Source organism: Vitis vinifera, chromosome 11 (genome assembly GCF_030704535.1).
Source record: "Vitis vinifera cultivar Pinot Noir 40024 chromosome 11, ASM3070453v1".
NCBI classification, from domain to species: Eukaryota; Viridiplantae; Streptophyta; class Magnoliopsida; order Vitales; family Vitaceae; genus Vitis; species Vitis vinifera.
This window is the reverse complement of record NC_081815.1, coordinates 1265232-1289263: the sequence shown is the minus strand read 5'-3', so window position 1 is coordinate 1289263 and position 24032 is coordinate 1265232. Positions and strand designations below refer to the sequence as shown.

At 36.8% G+C, this 24032-nt stretch overlaps 2 protein-coding genes and 1 long non-coding RNA gene across 7 annotated transcripts; 1 reads left to right on the top strand and 2 right to left on the bottom strand.

The window, feature by feature from the left end:
• Window positions 1-631: 631 nt before the first annotated feature.
• LOC100854131 (uncharacterized) lies at window positions 632-1341 on the top strand. Its single transcript, XR_786831.3, has 4 exons — window positions 632-681; window positions 763-860; window positions 1088-1167; window positions 1261-1341. It is a non-coding gene; the product is annotated as an uncharacterized LOC100854131 (long non-coding RNA).
• Window positions 1342-1646: 305 nt separating this feature from the next.
• LOC104880625 (uncharacterized) lies at window positions 1647-19056 on the bottom strand. Of its 5 annotated transcripts, none has more exons than XM_019222856.2 (17): window positions 18985-19056; window positions 11188-11289; window positions 10287-10426; window positions 9601-10178; window positions 9344-9466; window positions 9187-9270; window positions 8534-9084; window positions 7456-7531; window positions 7266-7373; window positions 6645-7123; window positions 5826-6025; window positions 5650-5724; window positions 4931-5007; window positions 4363-4491; window positions 3157-3198; window positions 2588-2956; window positions 1647-1897 (listed from the first exon to the last, which is right to left on the bottom strand). In XM_019222856.2, exons 11-17 carry the CDS (start codon window positions 5877-5879, stop codon window positions 1756-1758), a joined length of 888 nt encoding a protein of 295 aa, XP_019078401.1. In that variant the 5' UTR covers window positions 5880-6025; window positions 6645-7123; window positions 7266-7373; window positions 7456-7531; window positions 8534-9084; window positions 9187-9270; window positions 9344-9466; window positions 9601-10178; window positions 10287-10426; window positions 11188-11289; window positions 18985-19056; the 3' UTR covers window positions 1647-1755. The 5 variants fall into 5 exon arrangements, with proteins under 5 accessions (XP_019078401.1, XP_059596833.1, XP_019078404.1 ...); XM_059740850.1 differs by having other exon boundaries at window positions 9344-9444; XM_019222859.2 differs by having other exon boundaries at window positions 11194-11289.
• Window positions 19057-22014: 2958 nt separating this feature from the next.
• LOC109123361 (uncharacterized) lies at window positions 22015-23776 on the bottom strand. Its single transcript, XM_019222900.1, has 3 exons — window positions 23472-23776; window positions 22648-23371; window positions 22015-22275 (listed from the first exon to the last, which is right to left on the bottom strand). Exons 1-3 carry the CDS (start codon window positions 23774-23776, stop codon window positions 22015-22017), a joined length of 1290 nt encoding a protein of 429 aa, XP_019078445.1.
• Window positions 23777-24032: the final 256 nt, after the last annotated feature.

Sequence of the window (24032 nt, the reverse complement as noted above, 5' to 3'; positions counted from 1 at the left end):
TATAGCTTAGGTACTACCTTAAGGGCCCTTAGGTACTACCTTAAGGTAAACTTGAACTCAACCTCTCCCAAACCTCGGGTCTTCCTTTGTGACCCTTAGAGCATCCGATTATGTGGTTCTCTTCATTCCTCAAGTGGTCCACCAAGAGTTTTTTGGGATTGTAGCTTAGGTACTACCTTAAGGGCCCTTAGGTACTACCTTAGTGGCCTTTAGGTACTACCTTAAGGGACCCTAGGTACTACCTTAAGGTAAACTTGAACTCAACCTCTCCCAAGCCTCAGGTCTTCCTTTGTGACCCTTGGACCATCCCATTATGTGGTTCTCTTCATTCCTTAAGTGGTCCACCAATGGTTTCTTGGGATTGTAGCTTAGGTACTACCTTAAGGGCCCTTAGGTACTACCTTAAGGGACTCTAAGTACTACCTTAAGGTAAACTTGAACTCAACCTCTCCCAAGCCTCGGGTCTTCCTTTGTGACCCTTGGACCATCCCATTATGTGGTTCTCTTCATTGCTCAAGTGGTCCACCAATGGTTTCTTGGGATTGTAGCTTAGGTACTACCTTAAGGGCCCTTAGGTACTACCTTAGTGGCCTTCGGGTACTACCTTAAGGAACCCTAGGTACTACCTTAAGGTAAACTTTAACTCCTTGGATGTTAAATATGTTCTTGTTGTCTTCGGAGGTTGGTTTCTTAGTTGTTTTTTGAGATCATCTTGATAAAAAAATATAATCACTACACTCTGATGTGCTGCCTACTTTTCAGGTCTTGTTGGATATCCGAGTGATGACATTAATAAGTTCCTGTGGATGGTTCACATAGGAGTGGGGGTATTCCCTCACATCAAGGAACCTGATTATCTGGTGAGTTGTTGGTTGCTTGTAATATGGATTCTAAGTATGTCTCCTTTGGGTTCTTATTGCTAGTGTATTGTTGCTACACTAGTTTCAAGCTTTGTTCCATTAATGTTGGATGTTGCTTCAATGTGGCTAAGAAAATCATAGATGATAATGTTTTCTACTATTTTTTATTGTGTTTGATCAATTATATTAAATTTTAACTACTTGTCTCTTATCCTGCTGTCTAAAAGAGAGATGGACAGTACCAGATTGATTCTCAAGCCACTCCTACCATGCTAAATTGCCTCATGTACAAACTGTCATATTTCAGGTCTGCTTTTGCTTTGGACTTGGTTCTTCATATGTAAAGGTTATGCTTGGGTTGGTGTTTGATACATGATTATTTGTGTCTGTTTTCTTTTAGATTTGTGGAGACAGATGCTAAAGGCTTTGATCGACTAAGGTGGACTGATATTGGGAAGAAATATTTCAAACTCACCCATTTCAAGGAGGTTAGATAATCTAAATCCCCAATTTGGCAGTAGTGCATAAAATGGAGTATGATCAGTTGTTGTGCCTGTCAGGCTGTCACAACTTATTTGAGAGTTAAAACTTGGAACACTTGTCATAGACTCATAATATGGTGGTGCCCTGGGATGTTGTTCAGTGATAGTTCAGTTCTTTATCCTACAAATAACCTTGACAGTTAACATAACCTGAAGAATTATTTAGTAGTGCAATATACAAAACTACAAATTAAATTAGTAAAAAATACAAGGGTTAGAAAGGAGGAAGATGCATATTATTTTCCAGTTGAAAATGAAACAGATGAAGGTACATGACTAATTATGCAAAACCAGTACTTCTTAGTTTAAATCATCATCAATTTCATGCCAAGGAAGAGCAAATCAGAGAAAAGTCAAATTGTTATAGGGTGTAACATACCTTTGAAATAGTGTAAACTGCCAAGCTTAGTACCGGTAGACAATTCCCACATGTACACAAGTCCATCATGTGTACCAATGATCCCATGACCAGCTGAAGCACCAATAGCAGCTGCCCTACACAGTGAGATGATTTAAAAACTTACTACATCAGTCAATCAGTCTTTTAAAATAAGAAAATAAGTTGTCGATTCCTGGCCAGGCTTCAGTTGAAATAATAGTTTCAACACTAGTTATTGTCCATCAGAGCTTCAAGTGCATGATACGTTTTAGGTTCATGCTTAATGTTCCAGAAGTATATTCCTCATACTAGTTTCCCAGAAAAGAACATTCACTAGTACTTGGTCTTATTAACCCATCTCCTTGTACTAAAAGGATTTAAAGTAATGAATAATAATCTATTAAGTGGGGGCCACTTAAATGTTCCTTGGAAATTAAAACATCACTTTGCAGTTACCATAGCTTTCTGGATCAAATCCACCTTTAAGGTGAAATCCATAACAAGACCAAAGTGGCACAATAATGATTTATGTTTCCAAAGACCTGGACTCACATCATTCCTGAAATCTTAAATATCATCCTATGCATGCCATGAAACAATTTTATTACAAATGCTATTAAAACATTCAGAAGGTCATGCAAAAACACAATGGAACCACTTCTTTTCTATGGAACATTTAAGTGCCCCTCAATGTTTAGAACTGGGAAGCCTTCATCCCAATGCTTTAAAAAGACATAAAGCAGAAGCATTACATGAGATACAGTATATGTTGTATTTAGATACTGTTTTAAAACACTATAAAGCACCTTGGATCTAATGCACTTCCCAGGATGACCATATTTTTCACCAGGAGAGCTAGTCTCCACCATCCAACTGGATTTGTTTGGCAATCATTCATTTGATTGTCATGCTGAGTGTCAGAGTCAGAAAGAGTTGCAACAAGAAGCCACACAACAATGCTTTCCCCCCCTAATGGAAGAAAGGTGTAATTTTCATTGTGCTTTGAGAACCACATTTTTGTTGCAGCCATTATTTTGTTTATGTGCAAATCCACATCAGGATTGCTGGAAAGAGGAACCTCACTTTGGAAACTAAACAAGCTGATTGGAATGAACTCAAAAATTGAAATGCTTGGCATTGTGAACCTTGATATGAGGATGCGTTGGGAAATGTCCCTGAAAGAAGTAAAAACAGGTGTGCATCATCAAATAACAAGAATAACAAGAATTACAAGACAGGTTGATGCAGCTTAAATGTTGATAAACTTTGTAATAAGAGAATTTAATGAAAGTACAAAAAAACTTTTAAAAAAAATGGAATTTATAAGAACCATAAGTGGCAATAAAAACTAAACAGTCAATCACATTAAACTCACCTGGGGAAACGTTGTAATAAGATACAAACTGATTCCACATTCCTGAAATTGTAGAGGTAGTAATTACAATGAAGCACCACAACATAACAAATTGGATGAAACAAAAAATACTAGCAAAATATAACCAAAGAACAGAAAATAAAATCCTGGAGTGCCAGACGTAAAAGGCCATATTTTGACTAAATTTTTTTTTATAAAAAATTATCATGAGAAGGACTTGTTGACCCTTAGAATAGTTGAATGCTGCTGGTTGATGGTTATTCCGTGTTTGTGTGTGTTCCATCTTTGTTTCCAAGGCTTATGGTCCAGGACTTCCTCACTTTAGAAGAGGAAAAAAAACAATTCACTAGTCACAGTGGCTGACTTTTTATCAAGCTTATTATAAGTTCACATTTGGATCAAGTTAAATCATTTTTAAATGACTGATCATTACAGGAATTTTCCTTCACACAATTAAGAGTATCTTGATGATTTTTCATGACCTAGTAATACGTTTCAGTTTCCACTAGAAACAAAATTAAGACATAGAAGCCTGATCTTTATAATTTATAATACAGAAGAATCTGCAGATGATATGAATATGATAATAGAAGTTATAACATTAAGAAATTGATCTAGACAACAGAGTTCCTTAACTTTTCAATTTCAATGAATTGACAGATATCAATTAGAGTCCTATAACTTGGTAGCGGATTGGAAATTCAAAAAATTTTCAATTGCACATGAAGGAAAAAAAAACAAATATCACTGCTCACCATGTGATTTAAGCACACTGGGCTACACCTATGCCTAATTTGAAATGCAGGAAACAGAAATAATTGGATCCATTAAGGTAAGACAGGGAAACTAAGAAGTACAAGAAGCTGGTTACCACTCAAAAAATGTAGAGACAGTTCAGTTAGCAATCAAAATTCCAAACCAAAAAGAAATTATGATAATTTGATATTTGTTTCAATTCAAACCATTTCAAAACTTTATTCACGCATTTTCCTAAGGACAATCTTAAGTATTTTGCCGAGACTTGATATTAAGTATCAAGTGCAAATAAGTCAAAACCAGTGCAGAAAATGAGATAGAACCTTTTTATCCAGATAATACTAATGATGTATCTTAATAAACCTGAATTATGCTAGCCAATTAATTCCCATATCAGTAGCCTTTCAATGGATGGAAGAAACTAATATGCAAGCAGAGAAGGCAGCATACCATAAACTAAATTCCCCAAAACCATGATGACCAACAACCAAAGGAGCACACTTTGGAATTCTCTTCAACTCAACTATGCAAGGAGATACACAATCATAAGTTGGTATAATGAAGTCCTCTGTCTGTACACTGCATATGGTGAATCAAAAACACAAGAAACTTTATTAACAATGAGGATAGTTTTTCCCAATAGAATATACCAACTAAAATAAGCACCATCAGGGTTAACAAACATGAACCAATATGCCACAGCTATTTATCAAGGATGGTCAACATTCAAACAAGCTTGTTTAACATAAACAAAAAAGGAGAAAGAACTTAGAAAACATTAAGCTTCAAATAAATCATATTAATACCAACCACTCTTACAGAAATTTTATCATGTTTCCACAGGGCTGGGTAGAAATGCAGCCAGAGCTCAACCATATTTAACTAACATATAATAATGGATTTATGAGTTATGCAGAATACAACTTCTATCTAAAATATATATCCTCAAACACTATGGTGGGTTTGTTACTAAAATGTGCACATGAGCAAAATCCGGTGAAGAAGAAAAAAAACTTGCCTGGAAATGTTTGGAGCAAGCCCACCATCCTCACCAACATCACACCCATGGGCACCATATTTTTCTGTAATAACAGCCTTCTCTTTTTGTTAACAGAAATTACAAGCAATAAATGAGTAGAAGCATGGCTAGGGAGCAACAGATACATAGCCATTTTACCTTCCTAGAAAGTATGAACTCCTAGGAGGAGCTTCAAGCTACAATAGCATGTAATCATAACACAAATTTCCAAATTTAAAGTTCCCACACTACATCGTACTTCATTAAAATTTCAATCCTTCAAGTGTATGTAGCATTTAGACACAGAAACACTGAAAACCCAGAATACTTTCAGAATTATCAAAGTTAAAGTTACACAAAGTGATATTATGTCATGAGCATTAATATTATTCAATCTTGAAGACAAGTTTTTTATACACACAATTTGGATTTGGAACAGAATTACTAAACCATGGAAACAAAAGTAAAGAAAAGAAAAAGAAACTCTTGAGTTTTATAATTTTTAATAGGCAAAGAAACTCTTTAGTGTATCATAGAGATGTATTTTCCATAGAGGTTCATTACTCCTTAAAACAGTAAAATTTAAATTCACAAATTGTTGTATCAATTTTTTTTTTCCTTTTTTTGGATAGCCAACTGAAATTGTTGCAAAACTTGTCACACAATAGAGATAAGAAACTTGTACATTAAAACAAAACAACTCGTTTGAACAAACTAACCTTTAAGTGATGATAGGTCTCAGAGCCCATTTGCAGTGCCTCCTCGAATCTAGTTGCTCCAATTGGGAGAATTTCCTAATAATATATCCACCATCAATTTAGTGTAAGTGATCGTCTAACAAGAATGAACATCAGAAAGTTTTAACATCTGCAAGAAGTTAAATTACTGCCCGTACAGCTAGTATAATGGAAGAAAACTGTAGTATGGCCAAAGCCAAACATCTTCTCATTGTTTGCCTTCCTACTAAGATCCTCAGTTAGGTTGTGTAGCCTCTTCAAAAGAGTAGGCAAGTTTCTTAAAGCTTCAACACCTTTCTGATTTGAACATATCTTCTTCAGAAGCTCAGAAGCAAGGAAATATCCCTCTTCCTTGTTCCTGAAGATTGGTAAAAATGTTAACACATGATGATGAAGAACTATGTCCAGATTAAAAACAATGATGCAGCTGAATCATACACAGAAATGGAAAATGTTTGTATGAGCAGCAAAACACAATTAAGTTCCAGTAAACCTATCTAAAGGCAAGCAGGTTTTTATCTTTTAAAATTCTATCAAAATTGAACTAAACCTTCAATATCAATGGAAACACTAAGCATGCACAGTTGTGGCTTTGTGCAGTACTTCATAATTGTAAAAAGGAAAAAGAAAGAAAGACAAAGGGAGAGTTTTTGCTCTAGAATTGTCAAATTCCTTTTTTGAGTGTTGGCAACATTTTGGTTTCCCCATAAAGAACCTAGCCACTAGGTGGTCGACCAAAGTACTAGTTAGAATATTCTTCCCAAATAAATCACTAATTACACATTCAAATCAATTTCCTGTGTAGAGAACAAACCAAAGAGAACAATGGAAGAAGAGTATTGAATAATAAAAATCCCCGAACCAGTAAGTACAGATGAAATAAAAGGGAGAGAACGACAATTCATTTTTTTTTTTATAAATAAAAGGGAGAGAACGACAATTCATTTTTTTTTTATAAATAAAAGGGAGAGATTTACCTAGGCCAAATAGTATGCAGAATAGAAAGCAAGTTCTTCAACATAGGCAATAGTTTCTCATATTGCATGGATCTCATAGAACTACACACCTGCAAAGAGGTGATGGAGTAACCTTTTTAGGTCAACCAAAATTTCATATACCAATGTATGTTTCGTAGAAACGGATAAATTAATCTAAAAGCATTTTGATGTATGTGTATCAAAAGTATGCAATAGGTGCCCAAAGTAAAAATGGTCAACCAAAAAAACCATTTTGATGTATGTATAGAGTTTTTAAAGAGCTCTGGTATTGGGCATGCCTAAATTTACAAAAAAAAAAACAAAATATGAACAGTTATATTATAAAGTTTGATTGATGATGAGAATGTCTTATGATCACATCCCTTTCTCCAGCATCCACGATTCCGCATTGTCAAATTTCTCCCCTCTTTCTCATGGTGGCTTCATGGTTGTGAGGAATTATGTTTTCCGAATGTCGGCTGCAATTAACAAAAAAAAAAAAAAAATATTAATAATAATGACACTAATCATGAGAATAAAAACTTTTAATAGAAAGTGACATTGTCTTTTATAGGTGACATGTAGTATTTACTAAATTGCAAGTAATTGAAGTGGGACTACCCTCATATGTCACACTCGACATGCCTTCATGACCTTATCTCTAGCATTGTTTGCAGCATTCGTAACCAACATAACGACCAGCCTCAATCGATATAAATGCATCTTGTCCTGCACAACAGAAATCAGAATCATGGGCATTAAATGTAAAGACTGCAAAAGAACCAAGTTGAATAGTTTTGGTTGTGCTTACCTCCGCGATTGAATGTGCTATCGTGGCCCCATTCCAATGTTGCATGTACTTTATTGCAAACATGCCACAATCAAATCTACACCACCAATATCATTACACCAATCATATGCATACATCAAGCATAAAAGATAAATACATCACTACCACATAGTTCAAGATACATAAAATTTTAAGGGCGAAAGTGATCTACCCATTTTTTTGTTACACAATTTGGGGTTGCACATGCTCGAATTTTGAGACATCCAATCGCCGTAGGATGCCATGAGCATGGAATGCTTTTCCAATTGTCTTAGACAATCGTCTCGATATGGCACTTATCCCATTACCCCTTCTTAAAGGCAACAAAGATAAGATTTTGACTCTCGAGGATGGAATATTCAACACGTGCACGTGCCAGTGGTTGTTGTCGCAGACGAGAAAGAAAAGCTACAAGGGGATTGTTTACATTTCCATTAATAGGTCAGTAGGGCAAAATAATTTGGTAAATAAATGAAAAAGAGGATTTGGCTGTGAATCCATTGTACTAGGTTTGAAGTACCAGCTCGCAACTTGAGAAATCATGACCCACATATTCAGCATCTAGGAACATCCGACACCGGTCCCTTATTTCATGCTTTTTGCCTTTGTCGACAGGTTGGCCAGCACCACCTATCAATTTGTTGTTACAACTAACCACATTGTCTCCGATTTAAAATAATAGAGAAACGCATTAAACAATTATGATTAAGGACTCACGGAGAAGGATGGGTCGAAATAGTGTGCCCACGATGGTATTTCTTGTGCTACATTCAGCATTCGGCACACCACTCCTACAATCTGAAATTGTACACATGTTAATTAGGAAAAAAAAAATGTGATTCATATTTAACCACTATGGGGCTAGACAGAACATTTGACACATACCACACTATTCACCCAACGGCCTCCATTGAGCGAAGAAAGCTCATCCCATGTGATGTATGTGCCATGCATATGGCACAAGATCTCACTGCAATGTAAAAAATGTGTTAAGTCAATAGCCATAAACTTTAACAATAATGCTCGCATTAACATTAGATGGTTAATTCATGTGACGTACCTTGGGTCACCGGCTTCCGACAATGCATAATCAGCAACCACCCTTTCTTCATGGCTGATTTTAGGAAATTGGCTAACACATTGAGAGACGAATGGGGATTTGCAAATGGCGGTTGGCTTCACAAGCCTTTTCGCTATGTGTTTAAATCTCCGCCTAGGGATAGATGTAACCGGTTTGCTGCCATACCCTTCTTCAACACCCATTTGCACCCCTTTAGGTGAATGAAATTCAGCACCCTTTGTTGAAGGTGGGCATGGCTCTTGTTCAGTAAATAGGCCATCATCTACTGCTGCATTGGTGGCCCTTTGCTGGCCAGAATGTGTGGTTGCTGAACCGGTTGCTTTTCCCATTATTTGATCACTAAATGGATGCACATCGGTGCTACCCTCTTCTTTGTTTTTTTACGCATTCACTGCTTCATCTGGTGGGGTTAGTGCACAGCCACTTTGTCCTCCACTAGACCTTGCCCGTAGTGTGGCAATGTCTTATACCATAGATGAAGCGAGGCTCATGAGATGCTCTGAATTGCAAATCAACCGTGCTTGAATTGTCTATTGATAGCAACAAGGAGTCTCAATTACCATGGTCATCTATAAGGAGGATAGTGATCAAGTTTGTTTGTGAAGTAATAAAGTCGTAGTGTGATGGCGTACCTCGGTTGGGTCATCAGAATGTGAGCTTCCTACCTCGCATGGCCATGCATCATTATGTACATCTGAGTTGCTTCGCTCTATAACCTACCCATAGATAAAAAACAAAATTAATGATCACACGAATCTACATTTATGAATTAGCTAAATTGGACCATACCTGGACATGACCATAATTGCCATAAGTGTGTATTTTGGCTGCCAAGCGACCCTTGATTTGCTTATCGGTCCATGCAGCACATAGTGAACTGCGCACTTCAACTTTAAAAGAAGTGATGTAGAACTTCGTCATATAGAAAAGTTGTGCAGTGGGAAGCAAATATAAGTCGGTTAGAAAAGCTATTAGAATATCAACAACATAAGAAATTAATTTGACAGACATATGTCAGTAATGTGGAGAGAGTGAGAACACAATACCTGAAGAAACAACACACAACCTCTAATGTATGTCGAATGACTATTCCGATAGTCCCTTATCCCATCCTCCAGATATTGGAGAACAAACTTGGCCCAATTTTTGCGGACACCCACATCACTATCCCAAATCGTGTCCCACAAGTCATGCATGCCTTCTTGTTTTGAGTTAGGGGCAAGGATAGTGGCACAGGCGAAAATGAGGAAAGACTTCATGAATTCTTCGCCAACCAGTAGATCACGTAATCTATCTTCCAATATTTTAATGTCATAAGTGCAGTTGGGTGTGCTGTGCCTATTGTAAAAGAGAATGTCAATGCCCTGGTCCGGGATACCAAGGACCTCTCTAACATCTTGGGGTGTGATTGGGACAGCAACATTAGTTTGCATACAAACGCGGTGGTAGCCAATGTCATAATTGGCGACTATCCACGTTATTAGGTCATACCGCAACTCTTTGCAGGTAAGCTGCAACAATCCTCCAAATCCCATACCGCTGATGACATTTTTCTTCTCCAGAGGAAGTGTATCTATGATTGATAGGAATTTTTCCCCCAGCAGCGGGATTTCGGTAACTTAGCCTATAACATGAAATAAGGAAAATATATTAAAAATATCTCACAATTTATGATTTTAGGCTAAAGGGCAATAGATGTATAAGTACGTTAAAGGAGTTTAGAATATTTTACCGGTCCAGATCTTGTTGGAACATGGCTTCTCCACTTCCTTTGTCTGCTGTCCATCTGTTTCTGAAATGGACTGGTTGTTTTTTTCCCGTATTTTCAACACCGGTGTACAGTAGGAGGTGGGGAAACCAATGCACTAACAGCTGTTGTATTTGCACAATTAATAAATGGAAGGGTGTGAATGCATGTGTGTGTGTTGCGTTTGGGGCTATTAGATCAATCATGTTCTGTAAGGGGGGAGCAAAAAAAACCCTATTTGTAGGGAAGGCTGTAGCACCAAGGAAAAATTAGGTGAATGAAAAATAGTTAGCGACATGCAAGGAATAAAAGCCAGGTAAAAGAAAGGCAGTACCAGGAAATCAAAACATCAATTCGATTTAAAGGAAAGTTTTAACATACATTTATTGATAAAAGTGGCAGATTTAAATCTTATATTGATATTCAAATACTGAAACTTTTAAAGCAACGTGTTTGAAATGGATATCATATCATATGATACTCTGGAAGAAGCAAAACTTTTAGGTTAGATAACAACCTAAAAGCATGAAAAAGAAAATGAGAGAGAAATGGAAAATGAAATCCAAGCTAATGATATTGTATGTTTCATGAAAAATATGAAGGAAAATAAGGGTAGAAATTTAGAAACAAGATTGAAAGATAAATGGATAAGATTGCAGAAAAGGATTACTAGTCAACAAATGAACACATTTATCATACAAGATGTTTGGTGCTATGCTTATGAGCAATAATTGTACAATGAAAATAAAATCTTACAAAACTGACTAGTGCAGTACACAAAAATGAATGGTCACAAATTGTTGGGCAAAGAACATCTTGCATGTTAAAAAATGATGATACCAAAAAATAAAAGGATCTTCTAATGGTACTGCGAACAATAACGTACACTTACTGACAGAAGAGGCAGAACTACTTCTGATATTAATGATCAAAATAAGTAATGCCTAACATGATGGCTTCAAAATGGATATCCATAACATATGCTACTCTGCAAAGGAAAAATATCGAAGTTAGTTAGATAACAAACTTAAAGTTCAATAAAAGAAAGTATTGAGTAACTAGATGATTTATGTCAATGGTAAATACATTACCATGCATAGCATGGAGAGAAACAAAGATCAGGAACAAGACTAAGAGCAAAAATACCATAATAAGTTCAAGAGAAGCAGATGACTGGGTAGAAAACAAAAAGACTATAATTGCAGAATGGCATGTCAGCTGAGGTACATTTGTGAACACTAATAATACACAAAAAGATCCCATCTAGTTTACCAGCTTAGGCACTAAGTTCAAATTCAAAAACTGTAAAAATCAGAGAACTGCAGAACCTTCTCAAAAAACAAGATATCAATGCCTATAATATAAAATAAAAAAAAATTATACAGAAGCAAGCCACTAGGTAGAACAAAAAAGGACTACAATTGCAGAATGGCATGTCAGCTGAGGTACATTTCTGAACACTAATAATACGCAAAAAGATCTCAGATCTCATCTAGTTTATCAGCTACACACTAAGTTCAAATTCAAAGTTGTAAAAATTAGAGAAATGCAGAACCTTATGGAAAATATATATATATATCAATGCCTATAATATAACAAAAATTATACTAGGTTATACACACATATCTAGGTTGGAAAGACATAAAATTTTACTCAATATACATGGTTTTCAAAAGCATTTGAAACCATCTCATGACAGTGAAGATGGATATTCTCAGGATTGGCCTTTGATGGGTTTGCAATAACAAGTTTGCACTATAGATATGCAAAACCTTTGGAGAGAAAGGCATGTCATATCTAGAAAGAATATTGGAAATTCAGTAATGCAAAAGAATGACATTAAAACTGTAGCAGTTGCCATGATAGATCATTAGAAAACTGAGGAAAATCAATTAAGTTTCATTATGGTACATTGCAGAAAACATCTGAAAGCACATTCACATTGCTGCTCATCCTTAATATACTGAAAATTCTGAGTCAGAAACATTGCAGAAACATCAAAATGAGAGAACGTGTAATGAAAAGATTGATGAAATAAAGCAAAGACAGGCACTTGGGCTATCAAAACCTCAAATAATGGAATCATTAAGCAAACACTTTTGTCCTATGTTTATAAAAACTGAAATCCAATTATCTGTCTGGAAAATGGATATGATCAACAAGCAATCTTATTGTTAAAAAGAACAAAAATGCAATCAGAAGAATGAAATACCTATATCAGGCTTACTTTGAAAACTGATATGAAGAGCAATATGAACACACAGTTAGTACCAAGTTGGGAAAAAGGAAAGTACATAGAGAGATTCAAATCTACCTAAAAGGCAATAAAAATAGCATTTTTGAAACTAATTTACCAATTAATTAAGAATAATTTGAGACCACACATTTCAAGGTTCCACGCTTTCATTTGTTTGCATAGAAAAAATACCAAATATTAAATAGTTTTGCACTGTTTGGAACTTCAAAAATCAAATACTTTCCCTCCATTGTTTCACTTACTCGAGCTGAGCTTTTCATATTCTGCGAAATCAAAAACCTCAAATTAAATAAATAAACCAAAAAAAATCCAAACACGCCAAATCAGAAAATTCCAAATTTTGTTTGGTTGTTCATTTCTTTGGATATCTCAGCAAAGAAACAGTGGGCAAAAGAACAAAAGCATAAGCATCCAATTTAGCCTACTGGAATTGAAACATTCGGTTTTCTTTAAAGAAAACAACAAAATAAAACTTAAGGGAATATATGATAATCGTAAGCATCTTTTCTTTTCTTTTCCACTGAGAGCAAACAACAAGAAAAACAAACAAATAAAACAATTCCCAGATCCCATATCAATTAATTTAGACACTCAATTTGAATCTTCACACTAATTTTTTGTGAAATAAAAAACAAACAAGATTGTAGAATAGAGAGTCTTTTCCTCCCATTTCTTTTGTTGTCCACACTTTTCTGAAAAAAGAACTTGCTAATTTACACCAGCAATTTCCTCAATAAAACTGAAAAAACAATAGAATCATATTGAGGTTAGGAAACATACTAGCCAACACAAGGTCATAGTTGATGCAGCATGACTAGACAATAAAAATGAACAATCTAGCTAGGAAACACCAAAGGTGTAGGGGAAGAGGCTGATCAGAATGAGCAGAAGCATATTGATATCTAGCCATATATTGGGATAGTAGCAACATATGTCATTTGAATGAAAGTTTTCCAATATGTAGGTTTGGTGTCCCTATGTTTATAAATGATGGATTTTGTTTTACAATCTGTAGAAGCTTTGTTGAGTACAGCTATAGTCAAATATTGTACGACACAGTTATTAATAGATGGGAGCATCATATTTACCATATAACTTAAATTAGAATTTTAAAGTGGTCGACTTAATGGTTTTGTCAAAAATTTCCCTACTAAGAAATTAAGAAAAGGAATTATGAAAACAATTTCCACGTAATATTACCCATTACAACACACCAATGATCAGTGTTACAAATGTGAACTTGGTTGGCAACAACCTTTAGAAAGAGTATTCAAAACATGTAATGGATATACAATGGAACATAGTTTCAACAAGGGAAGAATGTGACAGCATTGCACTTAAGACAAAGGATTTTTGCACGTTTTCCTGTTGTGCCCGGAAGTATGACATCTTGAGCAATAGACAGTCCGTTTATCTTGAAATTGGGACTCAATGCGCTTCTTCCTTGGTCTTCCGGGAGGGCGTTTGGTATGGGGAGGGTCAAGAGAGAGGAAAACTTCACCGGTGATAGATCGAACCAAACCATCATTATCGACGCTTGGCATGTCATGGGTCTCTATACCGGAGAAGGAGCCCGAGTAAATCAACTCTTGCATTGGGAATTTGTACCAATCTTGAACAAAATCAACAACATTCTGACCGATGGAAAGAATAACAGTCGTCGCACGTTCACAAGGGATTCCCAACATTTCCCAACCCCTACATATGCAAGTACGCTTCATAATGTCGACATTCAATAAGGTGCTTCCAATAGAAACCCCAAATATTCCATTCATGAAAGGAGTGACCGGATAGACCTCACCCTTGGCAATTTTCTACTGCACCTTGTCTTCAATTTTTAGCCCTATACCAATTATTTGATTCATCTTTATGTTTGACAAGCATAGAACCTAACTTAGCCATATGCTCCATTAGAAAGTTACAAATCGAGTGATGTCTTTCATTCCTTAACCAAGCATTAAACGACTCGGCAAGGTTTGTGGTTATTTTATCCCATCTTTGTTTTGGAAATTTTGACATAGCCCAATGTTCGGGTGCATTTTCTTTAACCCATTTGGCCAAAGTGTCATTGTATTTCCGTAGTTCAAACATGGAAATATTGTAATCGTGCTCTAACCTTGCATAGGCAATACTATCAAGGAATTGGAGTGCATTTTCTTTATCTTTGTTCCCTCTTGTGTTATGTTTGCTCAAAAAAGAGAGGAAATTTTCCTTCAAGTGACGGTAACAGTAGGCGTGGTTTTCAAGCCCAAACACTTCAGGAACACTACGAAGGAGAGCAGGATGTCTATCCGAGATAATAACGACTTCCTTATCTCCAACAACCTTCTTCAAATTTTGCAAAAATCAAGACCAATCGTCATAATTTTCTGAGCTCATGATGCCAAAGGCTAAGGGGAACATGGAGTCATTAGCATCGTATGTGGTGGCTGAAAATAACGCACCCCTATATGGCCCACTCATATGGGCAGAGTCAATAGCAATGATTGGCCGAAACCCCAATGCAAACCCTTGGATAGATACTGAATGAGAAACAATGAGTTGCTCAAAATGCCCATCACTTGAATGACTCAACTCAATAATGCTTCCCGGATTTGTTGCAACCATTTTCTCACACATCCAAGGCAACAATTTGTAATAATATTTGGGTTCTCCATAAATGCACTCATTTGCCTTCTCCTTGATATTCCATGCTTGAACATACGTCAATTGCATCCCATGTTGCCTTTGAAAGTCCTTACATATTTGACAGGGTTGGTAATCGGGAGTGGACCGTATGACATCATCGATAAGCAAGGAAGCATGGTTGGATCTCACTAAAGGTTGGCATGCAGCAACATATTCCAAACTATGATTATGGCGGTTATGAAAAGTGTGAACCTGAACGATGTTCGATTCCCCAACAGCACGAGCTATGACCAAGGACATCCACTAACTGTGCAAATAACTGTCATGTGTTTCATACTATTCCTCTTGAAGCAATAACGGAATCTACCAACAATTGACATCAAATAAATGGCATCACGGAACTTAGAAGCATTGGGGAAGGTATGTCCACTACCCATAATGGAATTTTCAAAAAGCCTCGAGTCATGCTCGAGTATATTTGATTCTGCACATCTTTGGGAAAACTCATATGACTCAATTGTAAGAGAGTCATTACAGATATCAATTGGCGGATCACCACCGAAGGAAAGTAGGTGTGTCGAATTCGAACCAACAATAGGAGTAGGGGCACTACAAATAAAGAAAAAAAAATCCATCTACATATATTTGAAGAAAAGTTACTAGACATAGTGAATGTGATGTTTGTAAGGCTTTAAGTACCTATTCGGTGCTATACAACCTTCAACAACTTCACTTGATGATGAGACATAGACACGACAAAACATTTCATTGAATTGAAACATCTTAAGTAGGGCTGCGTCATCATGCAAAGGTAGTAGACATGATGGGTCAAACTTCACCGTGAATTCCAATTTGATAGAATTCCGGTCAAAGTGCAGTTCATCACATAGTGATTACTACTCAAAAAGGGCTATTTGATAGCTTGTAATTAACTCTTTTAAACACTTTTGAGTAGTATTTATTGCCTTTTAACCCAATTAACATATTAAGGACCTTTGCAATCACTTCTAATCACTTTGTGTAAGTTTTGGTGTTTTTGTTAGTAATTTGATCACCAAAGCAATCCAAGATGGAGGAGAGTTATTTGGAATCCATGGCAAAGCAATGGAAAGCTCAGAAACATGAAGAATCAGAGCTTTGAAGCCTTAAAGTCCTTTGCCATAACCAATCCGGAATGCAAGGAGGAGAAGTAAAGAGAGAATCTACCTTGAAGCATTCTTGATGACAGTCATTTCAGCCACTTTTGGAGTACTTCCTAAAGTCTAATTTATGCATACTTTATGTCATTTCGAAGATCGGGAAGTCAACAATCCAATGCTTCAAACGGTTCACAAATCAGAGTTGAAATGAAGAAGTTAGAGCCAATGGAAGCAGATCACTCCAAGCTGAAGGCCAATTTCGCAGGGCTGCGAAATCAGCCTTTGGCTGCGAAATCAGTCTTCGGCTGCGAAATGATTTCGCAGCCATTTTGTGCGCCTGCGAAATTCTCCTGAGTGCTTCCAGATATTTGCGACCAACGTTTTTTGTTATTTTGCCTCAGATATTTGTTGTCTAAATCCCAATTCTCTCCTTGTAATCCACCAATTAGATGATTCCTTAGTTGTTAAGCAAGGATACAGGGGTAAACAACCTGTTATATATTGTTTTGTAATTTTCATTTTTTGGACGGTCGGGGAACTTTCTCCAGGGGACCAACTTATGTAAATTTTACACTTAGTGAAATATAGAGTATCTTTTGCTTTCTTTTTCTCTCTACTATTTTCTATTTTCTTAGTAGCCAAACATCCTTGGAGGATGAAATCCCCAAGGATGAGAGGCTAAAACCTTTTAGTTTCTTGAAGTAATGGATGCTATGTGAAGCTCCCGTGTCAGGATGGAGATTTCCAAGCCATGAATGTAAGTAGCTGAGCATCATAAATGTTTTCATTCAAAGTAAAGCTTTTAATCCCTCTGACTTGCTTTGAATGGCCAATACTTGATAACCTTTTAGTCTCAGTGGATTCTTATTGTTAGATCCACTGACATTCATTAGTTATCTCCTACGAGCCATTGTATTGCAAGTCGAGGAGATGACCTATATCATTAAAAGAGCATTTATGAGGTTCAGCTACCCTTTTTGTAAGTTTTGAAGGACTAAAACTCAGTTGTTAAACACATACCGGTTCGGGAAGTAAGCATCACCTTAGTTGCTTCCCCAACTCGAGGTGAAAAGTTCCAAAATCTCCATTTTTACACAGTGAGTTAAGCATGGCTATCCAAAGCTTTGAGAAACTTCTTTTTCCATCTTTTAACCTATTTTCATGTTAGTTTAGTTTACAACACCTTCATCTTTTTATGTTTTCATCTTAACCTAATTTTTATTAAGAAAAGTTCACTCCATCCTCCGAACTTCACCAGTTAAAGTAAAAACCCTTCCCAGTGTTCGATCCTAGAGCCACTATGCTATAGTAGCTTTGCTACTTTAGTGTAAGGACCTTAGGTATAAATTTTGTTGATACCCTTACATGCCAAGCTACCATGAGTCGGGTTATCACATAGTTTTGAAACGAAATCACTATGTGACATATGTCGGCTAACAACCATGGATTTAGTACGACCTCCCTGATATTCTACAGACCCTCCAGCACATTTAATTAGCTGACCACCTTCATGAATGTAGCAGAACATGTCCTCTTCCATTTCCTTAATTAAATAGAAGCTTGTTACAAACAAAAAGACAACAAAAGTAAATAGGGATTATGTATGAATATAATGATGTTGGAAAGAGGAGAAGAGGGAATCGTGAGAAATGTCATAAAGGGCGCATCCTCGGGCCATGTGATATTTAAATTAGGGTAGTGCATAAATCCCTTTGAAGAGTCGTATTTTCCTTTTATATTCATGGAATATGGAATAGGATTCATTTCCACTATTTTTGATGGGTGTAACCTTTCTGTAGATTTCATGGTAGACTTGCCTAGGCTGGAAAATGTATGTTAATTATCACTAAGCTATCCAACAACTCAACCAAATTCGCTGAGTGGTGTTAAAAATCAAGCGTTAGTCAATGTGGGATATGTCATAAATACTCAAATAACGGTGTAAATGTGGACAGATTGTTATGCCAGAAAAACTGCTAAAATCTGGGTTATTTTTTATACAAACTAGGAATCAGTTTATGGTAGCAGTCAGCCAAGAATTTAGGTTGATTTTTTCTTGATGTCAATTAATCTAAATAAACGATACCAAGTTCGCTGTCCTGCTAATTGGAAAAAGAGAAGTAGGTTCATATTGTTGTGTTGGTATGGGCACATCAAAACACAATTTTCTTTCGATGGGAAACATATGATTGTAAGTACTATGGAATAAGGATACTATGAAAATTATCATAGCCATTGTCTCTCATGTCAGTCTCAATGTAATATAGGTATTCGTCTGTTGATATGTGTGAACATCCAGTTGCTACAAATACATGATGTCCCTAATAAAACATGGAAAGAGTGTGGAGTAGAAACAAAATCATAATTGTTATCGTATGCCAATTAGTAAAAAAAATCTCCAACATAAATATATTCTTAACAACAATGCCACATACAGAGTGATGATTACATGTTCTCGGAAAGTGAAGTCAGTGTCTTAGGGAACATAGCATGTACATAACAGATGATAATATAATAAAGAAAAGATGATTGCAGAAACATCACAATAATTATTGTTTTCCCGTAGATGTACTTGATGTTCGACCAAGAAAGAGAAAGACAGAGACAGAGACACACATACAGAGAACAAATAAGAAGCAACATAGGAAAAAGCGAATACCTCAACAACAATTCCCAAGTAATCTATGAGTGCTGGAATCTGGCCTTCAGGAAACAGTCCATATATATCTGTAATCCAACAAGGAGAAGTTGAGAATGGGAAGAGAAGAAGGGACAGGACAGGAATTTCAAAACTAACAATACATATATAGTTAGGAGAAGTCCATACATATATAGTACTAAAAACTATTTTCCTTATTCAATGTGGGATATCACACATGTTCACTTTTATCTTGACAATATTGGCTTGGCTAAAAAAAAGTGGTTCTATTAGAGTTATAAATGCGACTCCCTATAGTGCACTTGACTTCATGTTTAATGAGAAGCTTAAGACTCTAAAGTAGGAAGTTCAAGAGGTGTGACAAGGAATTATTTGGAACGTTGTAGTCTCTAAGGCTAAGGGGATTGGGACATTGGGAGCTTATCCTTTGTGAGGAGGTTGGACGTCGATGTGCAATTTTCCATTTTGGCAAGATAAGGAAACTAGTTGGTGCCAAAAGTCCAATATTTTGTAATGAAGAAGGTGACAAAAACATTAAATTTGCTAGGGCTCTTTGTATAATTATTGTATACTGGAATGACAACCAATGATTAAAATATAAAAAATTATGGAAATATTGACAATTGGATTTTATGGAATATTGGATGAAAATTTGGATAAAATATATAAGTGGAATGAAGTTGATAAAACCTTGTATAAATGTTAGGAAATGCTCTAATAAATGATAAAACGAACAATAATACATATATTAAAATTGTTTTGTTGAAGAAAATATATATATAATGATGATATGTTTATGTCTAAAAAAATGTTAATAATTTTATTTACATGTTCACATTTCTTTTGTATTTAACAATTCTATAAAATATATAAAGAAAAACTCATCAATGGTCTTATTATGATTTTTTTTTTCCAGATTTTAAATAATTTGTTGAATGAAATTTGAAAAATAAAATAATTTAAATTAATTTAAGTAAAGCCAAATGAGGCATGTATATGATTATATTCATATATATTCTAAAGAGGTAGGATTGAGAAGGAATAATTGCTGAAAATCCCAATCAAACTAGAAAAGAAACAAAAAATATCTGATAAAACCTGAAAAAATGGGAAAAAAAAGTAAGTGATTTGATATTTCTGATTCATGTTTCATGTTGGGGTCCACCAACACACAATATTTTGATGAAATAGTGGTAACTTTGAAGGACATTTTCATGTTTCATAACAATCACTTTATGTTAGACATTTTTTATACCGTTATACCTCACTTTTGCCTCAAAAAGAAAAAGAAAAAAGGAAAAAAACATTTTGAAAGTATTTAATGGGTATGAATGTTCAGTGTGGAGAATACCTAATGATTCTTGGCTTTAAAATGTATGTGTCTGATTAAAAGAAAAGTATAATCATTGCTTTTCCCATGAGTTGGAACATGATCAAAGAAGACATCATAAAAGTGTTTGAGGGATCCTATGATAGATGTCATTTTAAGAAAATTTTGACTACTGCATTTATTTGTCTCATTCCTAAAATGGAGAGGCAGTTGAAGACTTTTTTTTTTTTTTTTTAATACTAGCCCTATGGGAATTGTTCATAAAAGCATTTTTGAAGTGTTAAAAGAAAGATTTAAGGATGCATTAGAAAAGTTGATATCCCACAGCCAAAATGCATTTATTGAAGAAAGACAAATCTAGGATGCTGCTTATTGATGGTACTCGGCATCGATCCAAAACATTCAAAGAGTGGTAAAAAGACTTGATTGATGGAAAAGAGCATCTGGCCAATATATGGTCGCAGTCAACCAAAACAAGCGAGCTGGCTAAGTATTCACTTTTCAGGACCAGAGAGCAATCACAATCAATGCATTGTCTAGGTTAAAGGGAAAATTTTTCCAAAGCAGTAACGAGAGCATTCATCAGACAATGACATCAATCCAAAATTTGAGATAAGGTAAGACAAATTTGTATTCTTCCATGGAGGTACTTATGGTTTTCGAGGTTGAGAACTCCCTTATCCATAAAGGCAAATGAGAAAAAAGAACCAACTAAAATATGAGATGGAGTCACTCTTTCACTCGGGTGAGAACAAGGAAATAAGTAAGATGCATGTGTGCTGTCTGTTGGTACCTTGTTTTTCCTTTTCTTTTTGTGGTACCTCAGAGCAGTGTCTCTCTCCCTTCCTTACACACGCACTCGCTCTCTCAGATGAGAAGAAAGAACCAATAGGCTCACAACAAGAAATTATTATTTTGTTACTATCAATTATGTTTGTGGGCTTTTTTTTTTTTTTGATAAATATCACAAAAAAACAAGCACCCTTACCCTCCCTTAAGTGGCCGCTAGCCACTCCAAAAAACCTAATAGTGAAGAGGACTCCTTTCCAATATACACCCTAGCCCAACTCCACAAGGTACAAACAAATGAATTTTTGAGTTTTTGAATATTTAACACCCCTCCCTTGAAAGCTAACCTATTCCTTTCCTTCCATACCGTCCAAAATATACACAACGGGATAGAATTCCAAATTTTTTTCCTCTTTTTCCCCACAAAGGGGCCCCTCCAACTGAATAACGCCTCCTTCACCAACTCTGGGAACACCCACTGAACCCCCACAAGGGCAAAAACGATTTCCCATAAGGCCCTTACCACTATACAATGTAAAAGAATGTGATTTACACTCTCCTCTTCACAACCACACAACAACATCGGTTAGGAAACTGCCAGCCCCGTTTTTGAAGCCTATCCAGGGTGAGAATCTTCCCCCACACGGCTTCCCAAGCAAAAAAAGCCACTTTGGTTGGGACCTAGTCCACCCAAACGCCTCTATACGGAAAGTCGCAAGCATTGATAACAACCAGCCCATTGTAGGCATCCTTCACCCCATACTTCCCATGCCCCCTCCCCCCCCCCTCCCCCCTCCTTTCCAAAGCACCACGTCCTCCTCTGAAGATAGCTTGAAGTCCCTGACCACAATAAGCAATCCTCTAATCAAGTCCAGCTCCTAATCATTAAAGTCTCTATGAAATCTAAGATTTCAATCTCCTGGACCACTGCTATGATCCCACATCTCATTAACCGTTGCATTCCTGTTGACCGCCATCTCATAAAGCTGGGGAAAAGAATGGGACAGCCTCTCATTCCCACACCACTGGTCAGACCAGAATTTTACTCTAGTCCCTTTCCCTACCTTAAACTTTGTATTCTCCCAACACCACTTAGCTTCCTTCATAATCTTCTTCCAAACCCCCACTCCATAAGTACCACGGGCTTCTTTAGTTCTCCACCCAAACTCTTCCTGACCATATTTCACCCCAATCATTAACCTCTAGAGATTATCCTTTTCCATGGCAAATCTCCAAACCCATTTACCCAACAAAGCTTTGTTCAGGGAGTCAATCTTCCGAATGCCAAGGCCACCCTTCTCCCTTCGAGTGCACACCACCTCCCAATTAATTAAATGGGCCTTCCTCTCCAAGCTGCCCCCTCCCCAAAGAAAGTCTCTTTGTAATTTTTCGAGTCTCCTTACAATACTCTTCGACATTCGAAAAAGGGGCATATTGTAAATAGGAAGGCTGGCCATAGTACACTTGATTAAGGTGATACGCCCTCCCTTTGAAATATAATGTCTTTTCCACTGGGCTAATCTCTTTCTCATTCTCTTTTTCACCCCATCCCAAATGGAGACAGCTTTGTGATGAGCTCCAAGGGGCAGCCCTAAGTAAACAGTGGGCAACAAACCCACTTTACAACCAAGTTCCACAGCCAGCTCCTCAATATCTTCCACCTCACCAACTGGAATTAGGACACTTTTATCAAGATTAATTCTAAGACCAGAGGCCGCCTCAAACCAAGCCAAAATCCAGCTTAGAGCGGACAATTGCTCTTTGCTAGCTTCACAAAAGATGATCGTGTCATCAGCAAAGAGCAGGTGGGAAACTATCATCTCCTCTTCCCCTCTCCCCCGAATTCTGCAACCTGATAAGACACCTCCATCAACCGCCCTTCTAATTAGATTACTAAGAACTTCCATCCCCAACACAAAAAGATACGGGGAGAGGGGATCTCCTTGTCTTAGCCCCTTAGAATTCGAGAAGAAACCAGCCGACACCCCATTGATCATGACTGAAAATTTGGCGGTAGAGATGCACCACCAAATCCACTCCAACCACCGCGACCCAAAACCCATTTTGACCAGAACTTTCATGAGAAAGTTCCAATTAATACTGTCATAGGCTTTCTCAGTGTCCAATTTACAGATCAGCCCTTTCTCGTTTCTCTTGTGCCAGAAGTCGATCACCTCATTGGCAATAAGAGACACATCCAAGATCTGTTTGCCCCTCACAAAGGCGTTTTGGTCCTCGGAAATCACCCAAATCTTCAGCCCCTCCTTTCTTAGGAATGAGGACTATAAAGGTGGAGTTAAGACTGTTGGCAAAAGAACACTGGTCATAGAATTCTCTAAACAATTCCATAATCTCCTCCTTCACTAACTCCCAGCTTGATTGCCAAAAAGCAATTGTGAACCCATCCGGGCCCGAAGCTTTATCCCCATTCATACCCATTAAGGCTGCGTAAATTTCCTCTGCAGTAAATTGCACCTCCAGAGTTTCAGCTTCACTGGAACTTAGACATTTAAAGTGCAGCCCCTCAATATCTGTCCTCCAGCCTGGTTCTTCAGAAAGCACCTGCTGAAAAGCACTCACTATTCCCTCCCTTATCTCCTGCTCCTTAGTCATCCAAACTCCATTAATTTTTATTCTATCCAGAGAGTTATTCCTTCGGTGAGCATTAGCCATTCTATGGAAGAATCCAGTGTTTCTATCTCCCTCCTTAAGCCACAATTCCCTTGACAATTGTCTCCAGTGGGTCTCCTCCAATAAGACCCTTTTTTAAAGAAATCCTTGGCTTCTTTTTTCAGTTTAGTTTCACCTTCAGACAAGCTCCTTTCCCTTTCCACCCCGTCCCAAAACTCCACTTGTTGCAGGGCTGAGTTTTTGTTAGCTTCCAGCCTACCAAACACCTCTCTGTTCCACACTTTAATCTTATGCTTCA

Bases quoted from the DNA above. Each gene is read 5' to 3' on its own strand.
- LOC104880625 (XM_019222856.2), bottom strand. From the start codon at position 5,879: ATGAGAAGATGTTTGGCTTTGGCCATACTACAGTTTTCTTCCATTATA. The intron at 3,199-4,362 runs GTATGCTGCCTT...CTACAATTTCAG, and splicing joins TTTGGGGAATTTAGTTTATG to GAATGTGGAATCAGTTTGTA. The intron at 1,898-2,587 runs GTGCTTTATAGT...CTCACTGTGTAG, and splicing joins GGAAGTGCATTAGATCCAAG to GGCAGCTGCTATTGGTGCTT.
- LOC109123361 (XM_019222900.1), bottom strand. From the start codon at position 23,776: ATGGCTAATGCTCACCGAAGGAATAACTCTCTGGATAGAATAAAAATT. The intron at 23,372-23,471 runs GTTAGTGAAGGA...CTCATTCCTAAG, and splicing joins TTTTGGCAATCAAGCTGGGA to AAAGGAGGGGCTGAAGATTT. The intron at 22,276-22,647 runs GTGAAAAAGAGA...AAATATGGTCAG, and splicing joins CTGTCTCCATTTGGGATGGG to GAAGAGTTTGGGTGGAGAAC.